Genomic DNA, 15,560 nt, shown 5'->3' on the forward strand with positions numbered 1-15,560 from the left:
TGAAGTCTATAGAAATTAGAGTATGGCCCCTTTAATTAAGAAGAGCCCCTTTTAAATTCAATTTTCACACTGCACTTCTAAACAGCAGCATCATTTTAGCAACAAACCTAATCCTATCTTGGTAGTTGGTTGTAGGTGAGGAGGGCTAGAGCAAGGCAGTGGGACAAATGATGGAATAAGCTACAGATTTGCATTATTTATTTCTCTTTAAGAATTTTTCCCATTGCATTGTTTTAGTCATTTGCAAAATAATGAATTTGTTCAGTGGTTATCCATGTTGAAAATACAGACAGGGAGGTGGGTGGGTGCCTTAGTAGTTACCAAAATATAGTACATTTAGAATTGGATTAACGTCTGTTTTTATATTTTGCCATTAAAGAAATCCTAGACATGCAAATCTGTATAAAGCAACCTCCTATGTCGGTACTTTGCCGCTGAGCCACTTGTCATCCACAAATGACTGCGGAATTAAATTAAAAAGCGCTAACACGTACTCATGAGATAGCTTCCCCAAGCTACGGCTGCGTGCCAGGAGAAGTCCGGCCCTTTAAGAAACCAACTGAGTCGTGAGAAATACTGCCTGCTGCTCAGGCTGGCTTAAAATTCCCAAGTGTCCAGTTAAGAAATAGACAGCTGTCTCTTTAAATGCCATTTCCTCCCATTGTATTTGAATCGTGATCAGGAAAGAGGATGTGAAACCAGAGAGGCTCGGAGGAGAGACCATCAGGGGTTTTTTGGCTTCAACAATCATATAATTAGCAATAAGAGCAGCTACGGCGGCTCCGACCCGGCTCGTCATGAAGGCGGAGGAGCCAGGGATGCCTCGCGCTACCTCCGCAGTGCAGGAAACCCTCTCCAGGCAGACGACCTAATCCAGAGACTCCGGGATAAGCAGAGCGGTGACAGCTGAACGCCGGCCGCCAGCGCCAGCCAGCAAGAGCGGCGGGCTCTGCTTTAGCGGCCAGTCGCGCAAGCGAGGGCGGGAGGAGCGTCCCGAGGATGGGCGCGTAGCTCCGAAGGGACTGCCGCCTCGCCTGCCCAGACAGCTCCGGAGCGCGTGCGGCTAGGTGGCCGCGGTCCGTCTCCCCCCCCCCCCGTTGCCCGCGCGTCGCCAGCCCCCTCCCCGCCCCCTCCCTCCCTCCCTCCCTCCCTCCCTCGGCCTTACAGGCGGCCACCCTGTGGATGTCACTGAGGCTGGAGGTGCCTCACTGCTCGCCGCCGCCGCCGCCCCGAGCTGGCAGCCTTTGGAGGGGCAGACCTCGTCTCGGACAAGCCGAGAGTCCCGACGGCCGTCGCCGCTACAAAGGAGCGACCCCCCCCCCCCGCCAATGTCATCCTCGGCCATCGAAAGGAAGAGCCTCGAGCCCTCCGAGTAAGTCGTGCCCGCCGCCGCTCTTCGGGGCTCCCTTACTCAGCGCCAACTTTCCCGGAGGGAGACGCGCTCGCGTTGAGCGGAGGGGGGGGGGGTGAGAGTAGGGCTGGAGGGAGGAAAGCCCTGGAAGCGCAGCGTTAGTGCTGGGGCTGGAGGGGAGGGGAGGGCATCGGAGGGCAGCACAATGGGGCTGCCGCTGGCTCTTTGCCTTGGCTTTCAAAGACGCGCCTGCCCCTCCTGCCGCCGCCGCCGCCGCCGCTCCCCCTCTTGCGACGGAGTGGGCAGGGTGGCCCTTGGCTTTGCTAAGACCTCGTCGGCTCCTGCTTAGCGATGCCTTCTTCGGGGGTTGCGCTGCGCCCCTTGGCAGGGCAGGCAGAACCCCCGAGATGAGCCCAAGTTCCCCATTTGGACTCGGGAGATAAATTGCCCGAGACCTCAGACTCGCTAGCAAGCTCCTATGGAGAGTGAGAGTTGGGAGGGCAACGGCGGTCGGTAGGGTGATGGATGCCGTTTCTTATGTGACCTGGAGGTTTAAAGGAGGCTGGCGGCATCTGAAAGCGATTTTAGAGAGAGCGAGAGCAAGATGGGGAAGCGAATACTTAGTGGGGGGGGGGGGGCTGCGTGGTTTCTTTCTCTCTCCTCGCTGCCTGCCCTGTTTAATGATCTGATTAGACTAGAATGGTCGAGGCTATTATCAGATGAGGGCTCAGCGTCTCGGTTGCCGTAATGCAAACCAGTTTGAACCTACAACACGTTGTGGTTTTCTCAGAAATGGCCAGGCGCCGGCTTCTTGCCACATTCTTAGTCCGCGTCCCTCTCCCGATTAACGTAAAAGTTATAAAATGCTCAAAGTGTTAACAAAATTAAGTAAGGTTTTCTGGTGAATTTCTTACAAGGACCCTGTCGCAAGGATTTCCAAAGGAATGCTGATATCGTAGCTGCAATTACGATTGTTGGTTACTAAATCACTGGCGCTGAACTTGAGTTTTAAAGCAGCAATGCTTTTCATGCTTATTTGAGAATCACTTCGAAGTATATATGCATGCATAATTGTATGGCTATTCTTACCAGATAACAGCCATTTTATTTCTGGGAAGGAAAATTGCTTTAGTTGAATATACTTTTTAAAGAAATGATCACTGTTTCATGGAGATGGAGAAATAATGGTATTGCATTTGGTAACGTGATAGGGGGGGAGGGAGAACATTGGATGGAAGAGGTAGGAGGTAGGAAAACCTTAGACACCAACTCGTTAGAGAAACAGGCTCTGTTGCTTTCAACAGGATTTATCCTGAAAGCACTTTGGTTAGATCAATAGTTTTACTTCAATTGGATACAATACTTTATATAAATATATGCATTATACAAATTAACAAAACTTTTTGTTAATTATTCCTGTTTCCTATCTTCCCCTGTACTTCAGGGTTCTGAGTTAAACTTTAGGCTGCAATCCTATACTCAGACTTGAGCCCATAAAACTGAATGAGATTTTATTATTAAGGAGAAGAGCTAGTTTTCTAACAGTTGTAAATAACCAAAACAAGAGATCTCCTATATTCCAAAACACTGCAAAATATAAGAATTTCATTCAGAATTCAAAATCATGGGATGAAAGTGCTTTTAAAGCACTTAGGGAACAAACAGGTATCAGCTTAAGATAAAAATTATACTAAAAATGTTAAAAGTGCTTCACTTCTTTATTTTCTGCTATTTATATGGCTCTACAAGAAATATTGGTAGCTTCTGTTACCAATTTCATTGAACTGAATAAGTGATTTGCTTCCTACCATTTTTTAAAGTTCATGGATACTATCCTAATGGGACAGGTGTTTTTTTTTTTAAAAATGTGCATAATATTAGATAAACAGATGAAGTTCAATATTACAATTTTCTTTGATTCATTCAGAAAGAAAAACTACTGAGTTATATATGGACAGTTTTCTCTGCAAGAACTAGGATTTATTTTTTTTTAATTATTATTTTAATTCCATTTATATCCCGCCCTTCTCCGAAGACTCAGGGCGGCTTACAAGCTTAGCAGTAGCCTTCATTCTATGTATATACCTGCTTATTAGGGCTTTGACACACACCCCAAGCGGCATTATTACAAAGTCAGCTTAATTGCCCCCAACAATCTGGGTCCTCATTTTACCTACCTCGGAAGGATGGAAGGCTGAGTCAACCTTGAGCCTGGTGGGATGCGAACCTGCACTAATTGCAGGCAGCTGGTGTTACTTAAGGAGGCATTAGCCCACTGCTCCACCAAGGCTAATAATAATAAACCACATAATATAGAAAGAGTTGCTTATAGGTTTGGAATTAAATAGGGTATTTGTCTTTATAATACCAATTAGTATTTTAATGTGAAGTATTTGAAAACTTGAGTATCTGTCAATACTTAGTCATTTATTTTCTGATTAAACTGGAAATTCTTTTTAGAAAGGTTTTGAAAAGGTGTGTTAGTTTTTCATAGAGCCAAAAAATTGTAACTGGAAGGGTTTTATTTGGCCACTTTTCTATTCAGTACATTGAAATCAATTCCCTACTCACTGCACAAATTAATTTTGATTTAAATTAAAGCAACCCTGACAATTATCTATCCAGCCTCTCTTCAAGACATCCAGCAAACCACCTCCCAATTAATTTTTCCATTTATATGCGATAAAAATGGTGCGTAAGAGAAAGAATCTCAGAATGAGCTTATTTAGTATAAAAACTATATTTAGCAGTAAAGCCAAAGCATGGGGGAAATGTTATTAACAGTTTGACTAGAATGTAAATTATGACTTGTCATTAATTTTAAAAATCTGAGTCTTTCTTTTCAAGGTTTATGAGCTAAAGGTTAAGTATGTGTTAAAATATCTTACTTTGAGCTGCTGACTGTGCAGGCTGCCAGTGTTTCACTTGGGAATTAATTCTCAACAGTAGCTATACAATAGAATATCAAGGGAGCAAAGCAGGTAACAAGATGATAATAGAGTAACATTTCTCTTCTCTCTTATTTAATCATGACTTTAGCTCGATTCAGCTTAACTGAGGAAGGAACTGCTGCTTACTAATACAGTAGGCTTCTATAATTGTTCTACCAAATTGTTTTTACTGAATACTCTTCTATTGCTCCTTTGTACACCGCTTTCTGCTCATTTGGGAGGAACAGAAGAATAACAACAGTAGTAGTACCAGTAGCGAGAGCCAGTGTGGTGTAGTGGTTAAGGCACCATGCTAGAAATTGGGAAGAGTGTGAGTTCTAGTCCCACCTTGGGCACAGAGCCATTTGGGTGACCTTAGGCCAGGTCTAGGCAACCTTGGCTCTTTTATGACTCGTGGAGCCAGCATGGCTGGCTCAGGAATTCTGGGAGTTGAAGTCCACAAGTCATAAAAAAGCCAAGGTTGCCTACCCCTGCCTTAGGCCAAGCTCACCCTCTGCCCTAGAAAGAAGGCAATGTCAAACCACTTCTGAAATTCTTGCCAAGGAAAATGCAGGGACTTGTCCACACAGTCACCTGGGAGTCTACACTGATTTGAAGGTGCAGAAAAGAAAAGGAGAGGAAAGATAAGTACCAATGGTACCCTTCAATATTAGAACAACCTTTAAAGAAATATTTATTTATTTATTATTTATTTATTAATTTTATTTATATACTGCCCTTCTCCCGAAGGACTCAGGGCGGTGAACAGGGCAGATATATAAAAAATACAAAAATACAAATGTTAAAAGAAAATTAAACATATGCCCAACTAAAAACAGTAAATACATATATTAAAAATGACAATAAAAACCCAACCCATCCCCCATCAGGCCAGGCCGGCTTGTTCAAATAAGAGTGTCTTCAGATCGTGACGGAAGGAGCGAAGGTCTCGGGATAACAAAGAAACTTTTTGGGGAAAGGACGTTTACACGTGACAAGATTTTCTTATGATGAAAATGCTACACAGGGTTCAAAGTAAGCTAATACATAAGAAGCTACTGCGGTTGATCCCATAAATATATGGAATCACAGTATTTACTATTTACAGTACTTTACAGTACTTTAGCCAGACTCGGCCTACTCTGCCCTGTGCTGTCGCGGAGGGAAAGTATGTGAGATCAGAAATGCCCTCAACCTCCCAGGCTTTACAAAGGCTTAGAAAAATTATGATTTCACAGAGCACATGGGTGTTGACTGAGTAAGAACTGTTAGCTAAATGTAATTTTCAATTATTTAATTTGACTTTAAACAACACTGAATTTTTGTTGAAATGGCCAGTATTTAAATAATTATATAAATAGCATATTGTTGATAACTTTCATTTTGGGTAATGCAGAATACTGTATACTATATTGTTGCTCAGAATACTGTAAGTGTTTATGAGACCAAAAAGGAATATCCCATCCTTTTTCACAAATCATTTTTCTATATTTCTATATTTCATTATCAAATATTCAGTATTCCAGAGTTGCTTCACTGAACTTTAGGAGAGACAGCCCTTTAGATTTGCCTTTCACTATTATTTTAATGATTCAAGTTTTAAATTTTTATTAAACACAAACTCTTCCCCTCCTTTCTTAGTGATCCAATTCTCGGTCCTGTTGTTTATTTCCTGAATTTGCTGTGAGGAGCAGTTATTAATGTAATTCCACAATATCAACAAGGGCTATAAAGTTGTTTAATTTTCTTTTTATTTATTTAAGCAGATTATTGTCTGTAACATAAAAGTACCAAAGAAAAAGGATTTGCAGGTCTCTATTATAGAATGGGCCATCTATGAATGTCAAAATGCATGCCCATTCACATTCTCTTTTGTTTATATGTTTACAGGCTTTTTACAAATAAATCAGCTGTGGGATAAAACAACAATCTTACTAAATAAAACTCGTCTTAAATGCACTATTTGTACTTTATAAAATCATTCTGTTATGCTTACTAGTTAGTAAAATAAATATAAAATTTAACAATTTACATGATTACTTTAAGGACAAATAACTGACTGTAAATAAGTTTCCATATTAAATTAGAGTAATAAAGACATGATCAAGATGCCATTGCTTACCTCCATTTCTTATTAAATAATTCATTAAAATATCCAGTTCTACTGCATACTTGGCAAAGTAGAAAAGGAAAGCAAATAGAAAAAGACTTTAGAAATAGCGTTGTCTTTAATTCCAAGAGTATTTTTTATGCAATCCACACTTAATTATTACAGAACAAGATCATATAGGGAAACCATTAGATACCTACTTTCACTCAGCTCAGAACTATGACATAGTTTCTATTCAATAAGATTTTGTTTTTTTATAAGTAGTTGATTAAAACATCTGCATTTTATTAAATACAAAAATAAATGTGTTCCTGATATTAAACCAATTCAGCAAAAATACCTTTGTCAACAAATTGCATGTTCACCTTTTTATTATGAAGTACATTATAATCAAGGGACGCGGTGGCTCAGTGGGTTAGGACGCTGAACTTGTCGATTGGAAGGTCGGCAGTTTGGCGGGTCGAATCCCGAGTGCCGCGTAGCAGAGTGAGCGCCTGTTACTCGTCCCAGCTTCTGCCAACCTAGCAGTTCGAAAGCACGTAAAAACGCAAGTAGAAAAATAGGGACCACTACGGTGGGAAGGTAACAGCGTTCCGTGCGCCTTTGGCGTCTAGTCATGCCGGCCACATGACCACGGAGACGTCCTCGGACAAGCGCTGGCTCTTCGGCTATGAAACGGAGATGAGCACCGGCCCCTAGAGTCGGAAACGACTAGCACGCATGTGCGGGGGCAACGTTTACCTTACTTACAGTACAACTTGAGTAGCCTTATTGGGCATAGTTATTTGAATAGCCTTATTGGGCATAGTTATCTGAGTAGCCTTGCTGGGCATAGTTTCTCGACAGCCTAGTCAGCATAGCTTATTGTAGTAAGGTAACTTTGAAATTAAACAAGTATATGTGCAAATATAAGTGAATTAATTAACCTTTACCTTTTTACATTATAATCAATTTATATCCTGCACTGAAGTACTAAACTATTTGTAGTTTTAGTAAAATTGATTTGTAGGGAATGAAATTCGTAGCATACAGTGGTTAGAAAAGAATATTGTAAACATTGGGTTTTATTAATTGTACATGGCTATATACAGTAAGGTTAGCTTTAAAAAAAACACTTAATTTATACTGCTTTTGCAGTACTGAGGAGTGGCTAAAGATCACGCCAGCCATTTTAATCCCACCACCATTGAAAAGTTTATTTCGCTTTTCCTCTCAAGTCTTTTTCTAAGAACTCCCACCACCAACACCACCACTGTAAATTTCTGAATGTGTCCGCCTGAAGGAACACAATCCCACTTTTACAAAAAGGCAAGCTGAGAGGGCCACAGTTCCGAATTCTATACCCAAAGCTACATTCGCTTCTGCTATTGTGGAACGTGTCCAAGTCTTCTAGACCTGGTTCTCGCTTGATCAGGATAGAATCTCGATTCTAATTAGACTCTCTGCAGCTTGGAATGATTGCTTTGGTTTGTTTTGACCAGGGAGCCAGTGGATGAGGTGCTCCAAATCCCTCCTTCCTTGTTAACATGTGGAGGTTGTCAGCAAAACATTGGGGATCGATACTTCCTTAAAGCCATTGACCAGTACTGGCATGAAGATTGTCTCAGCTGTGACTTATGTGGGTGCCGACTTGGAGAAGTGGGAAGAAGACTATATTATAAACTCGGCAGAAAGCTCTGTCGAAGAGACTATCTCAGGTAAGCCACCCGCCCCTCATCCCTTTGCCTTGCTGATACGTTTTCTCTCGCAATTCTTTAGAACAAGGTGTCTCAACCTCTGCAGTTTTAAGATGCATGGACCTCAACTCCCAGAATTCCCACCTAGAGTTAAAGTCCATGCATCTTAAAGTTACTGAGGTTGAGAAACTTTGCTTTAGAACAAAGCTAGGATCACCTACAAAATTTGAGCACATCAGCTCCGGGTTGGGTTCAGCTTGGGCTAAAAGAACATATATGGTTGTTTGAAAGGATCTAGTCTCAAAACCCAACTTGGGAAAGCCTTTTGCCGGATTAGCCTGAGAAGAGGGACTCTTTCAGCAAAGTCTTATGTGGTAGAAAGTGAGGCTGAAAAAAGATCCAATCCTTGAAAGTGATTCTAGAACGACAGTATTACAGTCAGAAAGAGGAAAGGGGGCAGAAGCATGACAGAAGGCTTAGGAGTCTAAGACTGACTGAATAGCAAAATGTACATTCAAGACATGAGGGCAGAGGGACAACAGTGTTGCCAAAAAATATGGCTCAAATTGATAAAATGACTCAATAATACTAATTCAATGCAGAACAACGAATCAGTTGCCTTTATACAATCTCAATTATTTCCATGAATTTAGTACTCCCCATGCAGTCTTATTTAATGGACCACTGATTTCATTAGAAAAAATATACCCTAGGACAAGAGTATGGTGTGAATAAATTCTAAGCACAGGTAATCCTCAACTTACAACCATTCGTTTAGTGACTGTTCGGAGTTATAACAGCACTGAAAAAGGTTACGTGACCGTTTTTCATACTTACAACTGTTGTAGTATCCCTGTGGTCACATGATAAAAATTCAGATGTTTGGCAACTGGCATATATTTATGACGGCTACAGTGTCCCGGGATCATACGATCACCTTTTGCCACCTTCTGACAAGCAAAGTCAATGGGAAGCTTAACAATTGTGTTACTAAATTAACAATTGCAATCATTCACTTAACAACTGCAGCAAGAAAGGTTGTAAACGGGGTAAAATTGTCTTAACAACTATCTTGCCTAGCAATGGAAATGTTGGGCTCAATTGTGGTCATAAGTCAAGGACTACTAGTATGCGTATTGTGCTTTCAATGAACATTATGCCACTAAGCCTTTAAAAGGCCCCATATTTTTTTTCTGAACTGAATAGTTGAAAACCAAGACTGAATGAACAAAACAATATTCACAACATTAATACATTTCAAAAAATTAATATTGAATTACAATGTTAAAATTGCATTACTGTATCAAGAAATTTTATTCTCTCTTAATAACTAATTCAGAGTGGAGGGATAGGAATAAAACTGCTAACTGGCTTATTTTTATATTTGTGTACCACTGTTTATTATTAAAAAATCTCAAAGCAGTATACAAATTGCTCCATTTAAAACTTTTTTCCAGCAACTGTCTTGTTTGACTAAAGGAACTAGCTTTACATAACATAAATTGCAGCAAATTTCCAGAATAATTCAGTACCCTCAGAGGATTTTGTCCTATTTCTACTGGCCGAATATTTTCTGAGATGGCAGAAAATCTGGACTGTTAAGTTTCCATAACTTGTAATTGAATATGTTCTGACTTTTCACACTATAGTGTGTGTTAATTATTTCCATCTGCTTAATGAAGTGTTTCATAGAAATAGACTGCTCAACCATGTTTTTTTAAAAATTTGTAATTCAAATAGTAATAGTATAGTACAGTATTAGTATAGCATAACATAGGCTCCATCTCCCACTTTTTAAGACAACATTAGCAATTTCTTTATGTGTTATATTGCAAACTAAAAAGTGACATTTAGAAAAACACGGATATCTTAACAGGTATTGTACTGTTGCCTTATTCAAGTAAACAGTGACATCTCTTGGAAGACAAGGGAGAAACATGTATCATTTTCATCCTCAGGATTATTGTCCCTGGCTCCATATTTAGTTTACAAGAATATTTGAAATTAAAAAGCTTGTTCCAAAATTAATATTGTTAACATACAGAATATCTTACTAAATAAAATATGCCTAAAAGAATACAGTATAACACAAAAATATAAAATTAGTCCTCAACTTTCAACCATAATTGAGCCAGTAACTATGACCGTAAATTTTGCTGGGCATCAGGCAGATCGCTGCATGACCATGACTAATTTTACAACCTTTTTTGTTGCAGTCATTAAGTGGATATGGCAGTTATATTAGCAATAGCAATAGCACTTAGATTTATATATCAGTTCACAGTGCTTTTACAACCCTCTCTAAGCGGTTTACAGAGTCAGTCTATTGTCCCCAACAACTGGCTCCTCATTTTACCAACCTCGGAAGGATGAAAGATTGAGTCAACCTTGAGCCAGTCAAGATCAAACTCCTGGCAATGGGCAGAGTTAGCCTGCAATATGCATTCTAACCATTGCACAACCATGGCTCGACTGTAATGAACTCTGTGGTTGTAAAATGAACGTCTTTAAGTGGATCCATTGTCTACAATGGGTGCTTTTTGCTGGAAACCAGAAACAAATGATAATTTCTGGCAAAAAAATTGTGATCACAAAGCTGCAGGACTCTGCAAACAATGATAAAAGTGGACCGGTTGCCAAGCACCCAAAATATAATCACATGAACATGAGATAGGTGTGTGTGTGTGTGTGTGTGTGTGTGTGTGTGTGGTCTTCGAATACAAGTCTAAGTAATGGGAAAGTGACTGAACTTGAAAAAAAGTTAGGCCCTGTCCTCAAAAGTTATGACTGCCACATCATACACACACACACAGTGATGTAGTTGTGTTCAGATGCTTGGCAACTGGCTTGCATTTACATCCAGTTGCAGCATCCCACTGTCACGACTGCATTTTGCAATATTTTTTGCCGTTTTCCAGCAAAAAACCATTTTATAAGATGGATTAAGACTTACAACCACAATTTGCTTAACAACGACAATGACTCACTTAAAAATGGTTGTAAAGTCAAGTACATTGATATGGTGACTTGTCTTACAACTGCAATGACGTACAACCAAAATTCCAGACTAAATAGTGGACATAAGTAAAGGACTACTTGTATCTGCTTGTATTAACGTATAACCAGGAATTATAAAAAGTATGAAGAATTTTGCAATTCCTCTTTCTCTATTCTGTAATGTGCACAGGAACAAAGTACATTATGCTAAGCATTATTTGTAAAAATACTTTAAGATCTATCATAATGACCACAGTTCATGTGATACTGATGTGAAGAGCAATCCTAAGCAATCTGTACACCAAACTCATTATTATTCTACTTAATTCTTCCATAAATGTTTGATTTAAAATCAAATTCAAATTTGCACTCCTATAACAATTGGACTATTTTAATTTGGATTACTCAGCGATCAATCAATCTACAGAAGATTTTTAAGGGTCAATAAGCAGAAAGAAGGCAAATTAAGAACAGAAACTATTTCCAAACTCATTTGAGATCCTACTTTAATATTAGAAAGCTGAGCTGACACAGTCAGCTGTGGTGCAGTTGAAAATATTGTAGAGCTTTTTGCTTGCTTGCTTTGTAAAGATGTTATGACTATATTTCTCCAATGGATGCTATGCTCCTGTGGACTATGACATGTCCATAGAGTTATTATTATTATTATTATTATTATTATTATTATTATTATTATTATTATTATTATTAAATTTAATTTGTATACCGCCCTTCTCCCGAAGGACTCAGGGCGGTGAACAGGGCAATACATAAAAACAAGATACAAAAATTAAAAATTATTAAAAAGTAATTAAACAACAGTGCCCGTAATAAATTAATACAAATTAAAAGTTAAGATCCATTTATAAAATCCAACCCCGTCCCATCAGGGTTGGTTATGTAGTCCTTATCAGGTGACCACAACTGGAACCAGCAACTCAGTTGTTAGGCAAACCAAATCGCAAATGTCCTCACAATATTACTTTAGGAGTCCTTTAAAGACCTGCAAAGAGCATAAACACAAGGATTGATCGAAAAGTTAGTTTTTTATCACTCTCATTAACTGCAAACAATATTTATTTATTTACATCCCGCCCTTACTTTTTTTACAAATAGTTCAAGGGGGTGAACATACCTAATCCTCCTGTCTCTTCTTATTTTCCCCACAACAATCCTATAAAGTGAATTGGGCTGAGAGAGGGATAGGCCCAGACTCCCAGCTGGCTTTCATGGCTAAGGCAGGACTTGAACTAAGTTGAATTAATCAGGACAGTCGATAAATTAGGACTACCTATATAATTTGTTCCCTCTCCCCAGAACTTCAGACTATCCAGACTATTACTTAAAGATCTAATAAAATAAGATTAAATAGATACACTTAGCTTTGTGTCAAAACTTTGTTAAAATGGATTTTGGAATATTAACCTTGGACACTTTTTTTCCATCCAAAAAAGGCTTTTTGGCCAAGATGGTCTCTGTGCCTCCTGTGAGAAGAGAATCCGAGCCTATGAGATGACCATGAGAGTAAAGGACAAAGTGTACCATCTGGAATGCTTCAAGTGTGCTGCTTGCCAGAAACATTTTTGCGTTGGTGACAGATACCTTCTCATAAACTCAGATATAGTATGTGAGCAAGACATCTACGAGTGGACTAAGATCAATGGGATGATATAACTCACTTGTGCCTCATAGTCTCAAATACATTTCATGAGTGACATATATATTTAGCTATGGTGAGGTTATTGCTCACATCTATATGCTTTCTCTAAGGGGGAAATGGAACAGAATACATAGGCATTGCATCCAACAAAATAAGTGATGATTGAATAAAAGACAAAATTATTTCTTTTAGCAAATATGCTGTGATGACAAACTGACATTAGAGGTAATGATTGAAACTAGAGAACCAATATAAAGCAGCAATGGATACTTTTAAACTGAAGTGTGATAGGTAACTTTGTGGATTTTTCTTCTCTAACCTGGTACTTTTCAGATAAATGGAGTCTACAAGTCCCTAGAAATCTAGCATTTGTTGTCCTAAGACTTCTGGCAGAAGGGTGGCCTTAACACTCGCAGACAAAATTGTTCAATTAAATTTTGCTTATTTTGTATCTATCTAGATCAGTGGTGGCGAACCTATGGCACGCGTGCCAGAGGTGGCACTCAGAGCCCTCTCTGTTGGCACGCGCACCAGTGCTGACAGCAGCAGGTACATCAGGCCACCACCGCCGCCCAGAGCAGGAGCCCCACCCAGCACAAAGGAGGTGAAGCGGCCAACTAGCAAGCTCAAGTAGAGGTGGTAGAGCAAAGGTCACCAACCATTGTCGATTGGTGGACTAGAAGAAAAGGGAGGGGGAAGCATTTTGCATGTGTGCGTGCACAGGGCCGCAAGCATGTGCACGCTGCAAATGGGGCGGGGCTAGTGCCTGCATGATACTCACTAGCCCTGCCCTGTTCTTGCGTGGTGCAGCGCCTTGTACCCGTGCCTTGTAGCACGGTGGCCCATTTCTGCGCCCCTGGTTTTTGCATGCCAGAGGCGGCACTCAGAAGCACCTCCCTGCCCCCCCCCGAGGGCACCATAATGCTGATGCGCCTCTGGCACTTTGCAATAAATAAGTGGGTTTGGTGTTGTGGTTTGGGCACTCGGTCTCTAAAAGGTTTGCCATCACTGATCTAGATTATAATCCCAGCACTATTACATGTAAGAGCATCAGGAGAGTTGTATGTCTGAAAAGGAAGGGTTTCCAAATAAGTGTAGCCCTCCCCCCCCCCGCTTCAATGATACTTTTCTTTTTGAAAATGAAAGTACAATTTTTGTTCCAGTGCAAAAGATGATACCTCATCAGATATAATTAAATCTTTGTGAAATCCTTGAGATTTAACTGGGAAGGGAGGAAAGACTGCAGCCTTAAATGATAATTATTTCAAATAATAAAGATGGATAGCTATCTTTTGTTAATATTGTTGGAAGGTGAGGAATTCCACTATTCCTTTCTATACAATAATTTTTTTAAGTTCAACTATTTTATTAGAAAATGTAAATATATCGTTGTACGTAGTAAGATACTGCAGACTTAATTAAATAGACTTGATCTAAGAGTTGTGATATTTTTCATTCAATACACTGGCAGCTTTTTTGAATATCATTTTAGTGCAATAAATATATAGCTGTTGTATGGCTCATTTATTTGTACACAGAATATCTTCCTTTGAGCTCAGATTTTGTTTTGACAGATTTAACACTGTTAATCTCACTGTATTAAATAGATTCAAAGGAGAAATTTTAAGTCTTCCTAATAATAGAAGAGGTTAATTTCCCCAATCTTTGGGGGGTGCAGCCATTATTTATCCTGATTGCTATATGCATTGCAATAAATGTTGTAGGTGCCTAATTAATTTATGATGTGACTAGTCATGAATTCTTTGATTTCTCTATGCTCCATATATATGCTGCCTGAGATTGTTTAGATTATTAAAATGAGATGATGCTTTAGGTGTGATTCTGATATTATTCTTGCATTTTGAGAACAGAAACATTTGCAAAGCGATCCCTGACATGTAGCAATGGACATTAGCTTTCACATCTTTCCAGAGCAGCCTTATTATGCATGCTGATAAGGAATTAGGTTTTTCAGTATTCAGTGAGACTATATTTCCTACAAAGTATACTTAGGATTGTAATTATTATTTTCTTTATTCATTCTTTAACCATTACTTTCAGAATTATGAAGAGCTAATGCAGCTTTAATAACCACCTCTTAATTCATCCATGAAGAGTAGATAGCTTGCTGTTTTTCTTGAAACTGAAACTCAAGTGTCTTTTTGCCCAAAGGCTGTGTGCAGTTCAGTCACTCATTTAGTACAATCTCCCAAATAAGAACTAAAGAAACTCTGGTGTAATCTTGCCATTAATTTTATATAAGGAGAAAAGTTCAGTTATAGCAGAATTCATGATGATTAATAAGTCATGCTAAAAATATGAATTTCCAACAAATCTGATATATTTACTATGGAGTGGAAGCTCTACCCATTGTTTAGAGAAACAATGTCTTGATGGGGTACGATGGGAGTTTTCAGTGAAACAAACATAATTGAACAAGAAATAATAATAATAATAATAATAATAATAATAATAATAATAATAATAATAATAATAATAATAATAATAATAATAATTTTATTTATATACCGCCCTTCTCCCGAAGGACTCAGGGCAGTGAACAGGGCAAACATAAAAATACAAAAATACAAAAGTTAAAAAAGAATTAAACACAATGCCCAAGCTAAAACAATAAATAGATATATTAAAAAACAACAGTAAAATCCCAACCCATCCCCCATCAGGCCAGGCCAGCTTGTTCGAATAAGTCAGTCTTCAGATTGCGTCAGAAGGAGTGAAGGTCGGGCGCCATCGGAGCTCGACCGGCAACCGATTCCATAAATCCGGAGCGCCCACAGAGAAGGACCTCCCCCTGGGGGCCACCAGACGACATTCT

General features: G+C 39.3%; 1 protein-coding gene and 1 long non-coding RNA gene across 2 annotated transcripts in view; one reads left to right on the top strand and one right to left on the bottom strand.

The window, feature by feature from the left end:
- Nucleotides 1-15,560, bottom strand: part of LOC310647290 — a 66,214-nt gene that overhangs the window by 39,894 nt on the left and 10,760 nt on the right. The gene's annotated exons all lie outside the window — the stretch shown is intronic.
- LMO2 (LIM domain only 2) lies at nucleotides 1,193-14,557 on the top strand. Its single transcript, XM_083374412.1, has 3 exons — nucleotides 1,193-1,372; nucleotides 7,873-8,088; nucleotides 12,519-14,557. Exons 1-3 carry the CDS (start codon nucleotides 1,329-1,331, stop codon nucleotides 12,736-12,738), a joined length of 480 nt encoding a protein of 159 aa, XP_083230538.1. The 5' UTR covers nucleotides 1,193-1,328; the 3' UTR covers nucleotides 12,739-14,557.

The sequence above is a fragment of the Vipera ursinii genome (assembly GCF_947247035.1).
Source record: "Vipera ursinii genome assembly, chromosome: 1".
Taxonomy (NCBI): domain Eukaryota; kingdom Metazoa; phylum Chordata; class Lepidosauria; order Squamata; family Viperidae; genus Vipera; species Vipera ursinii.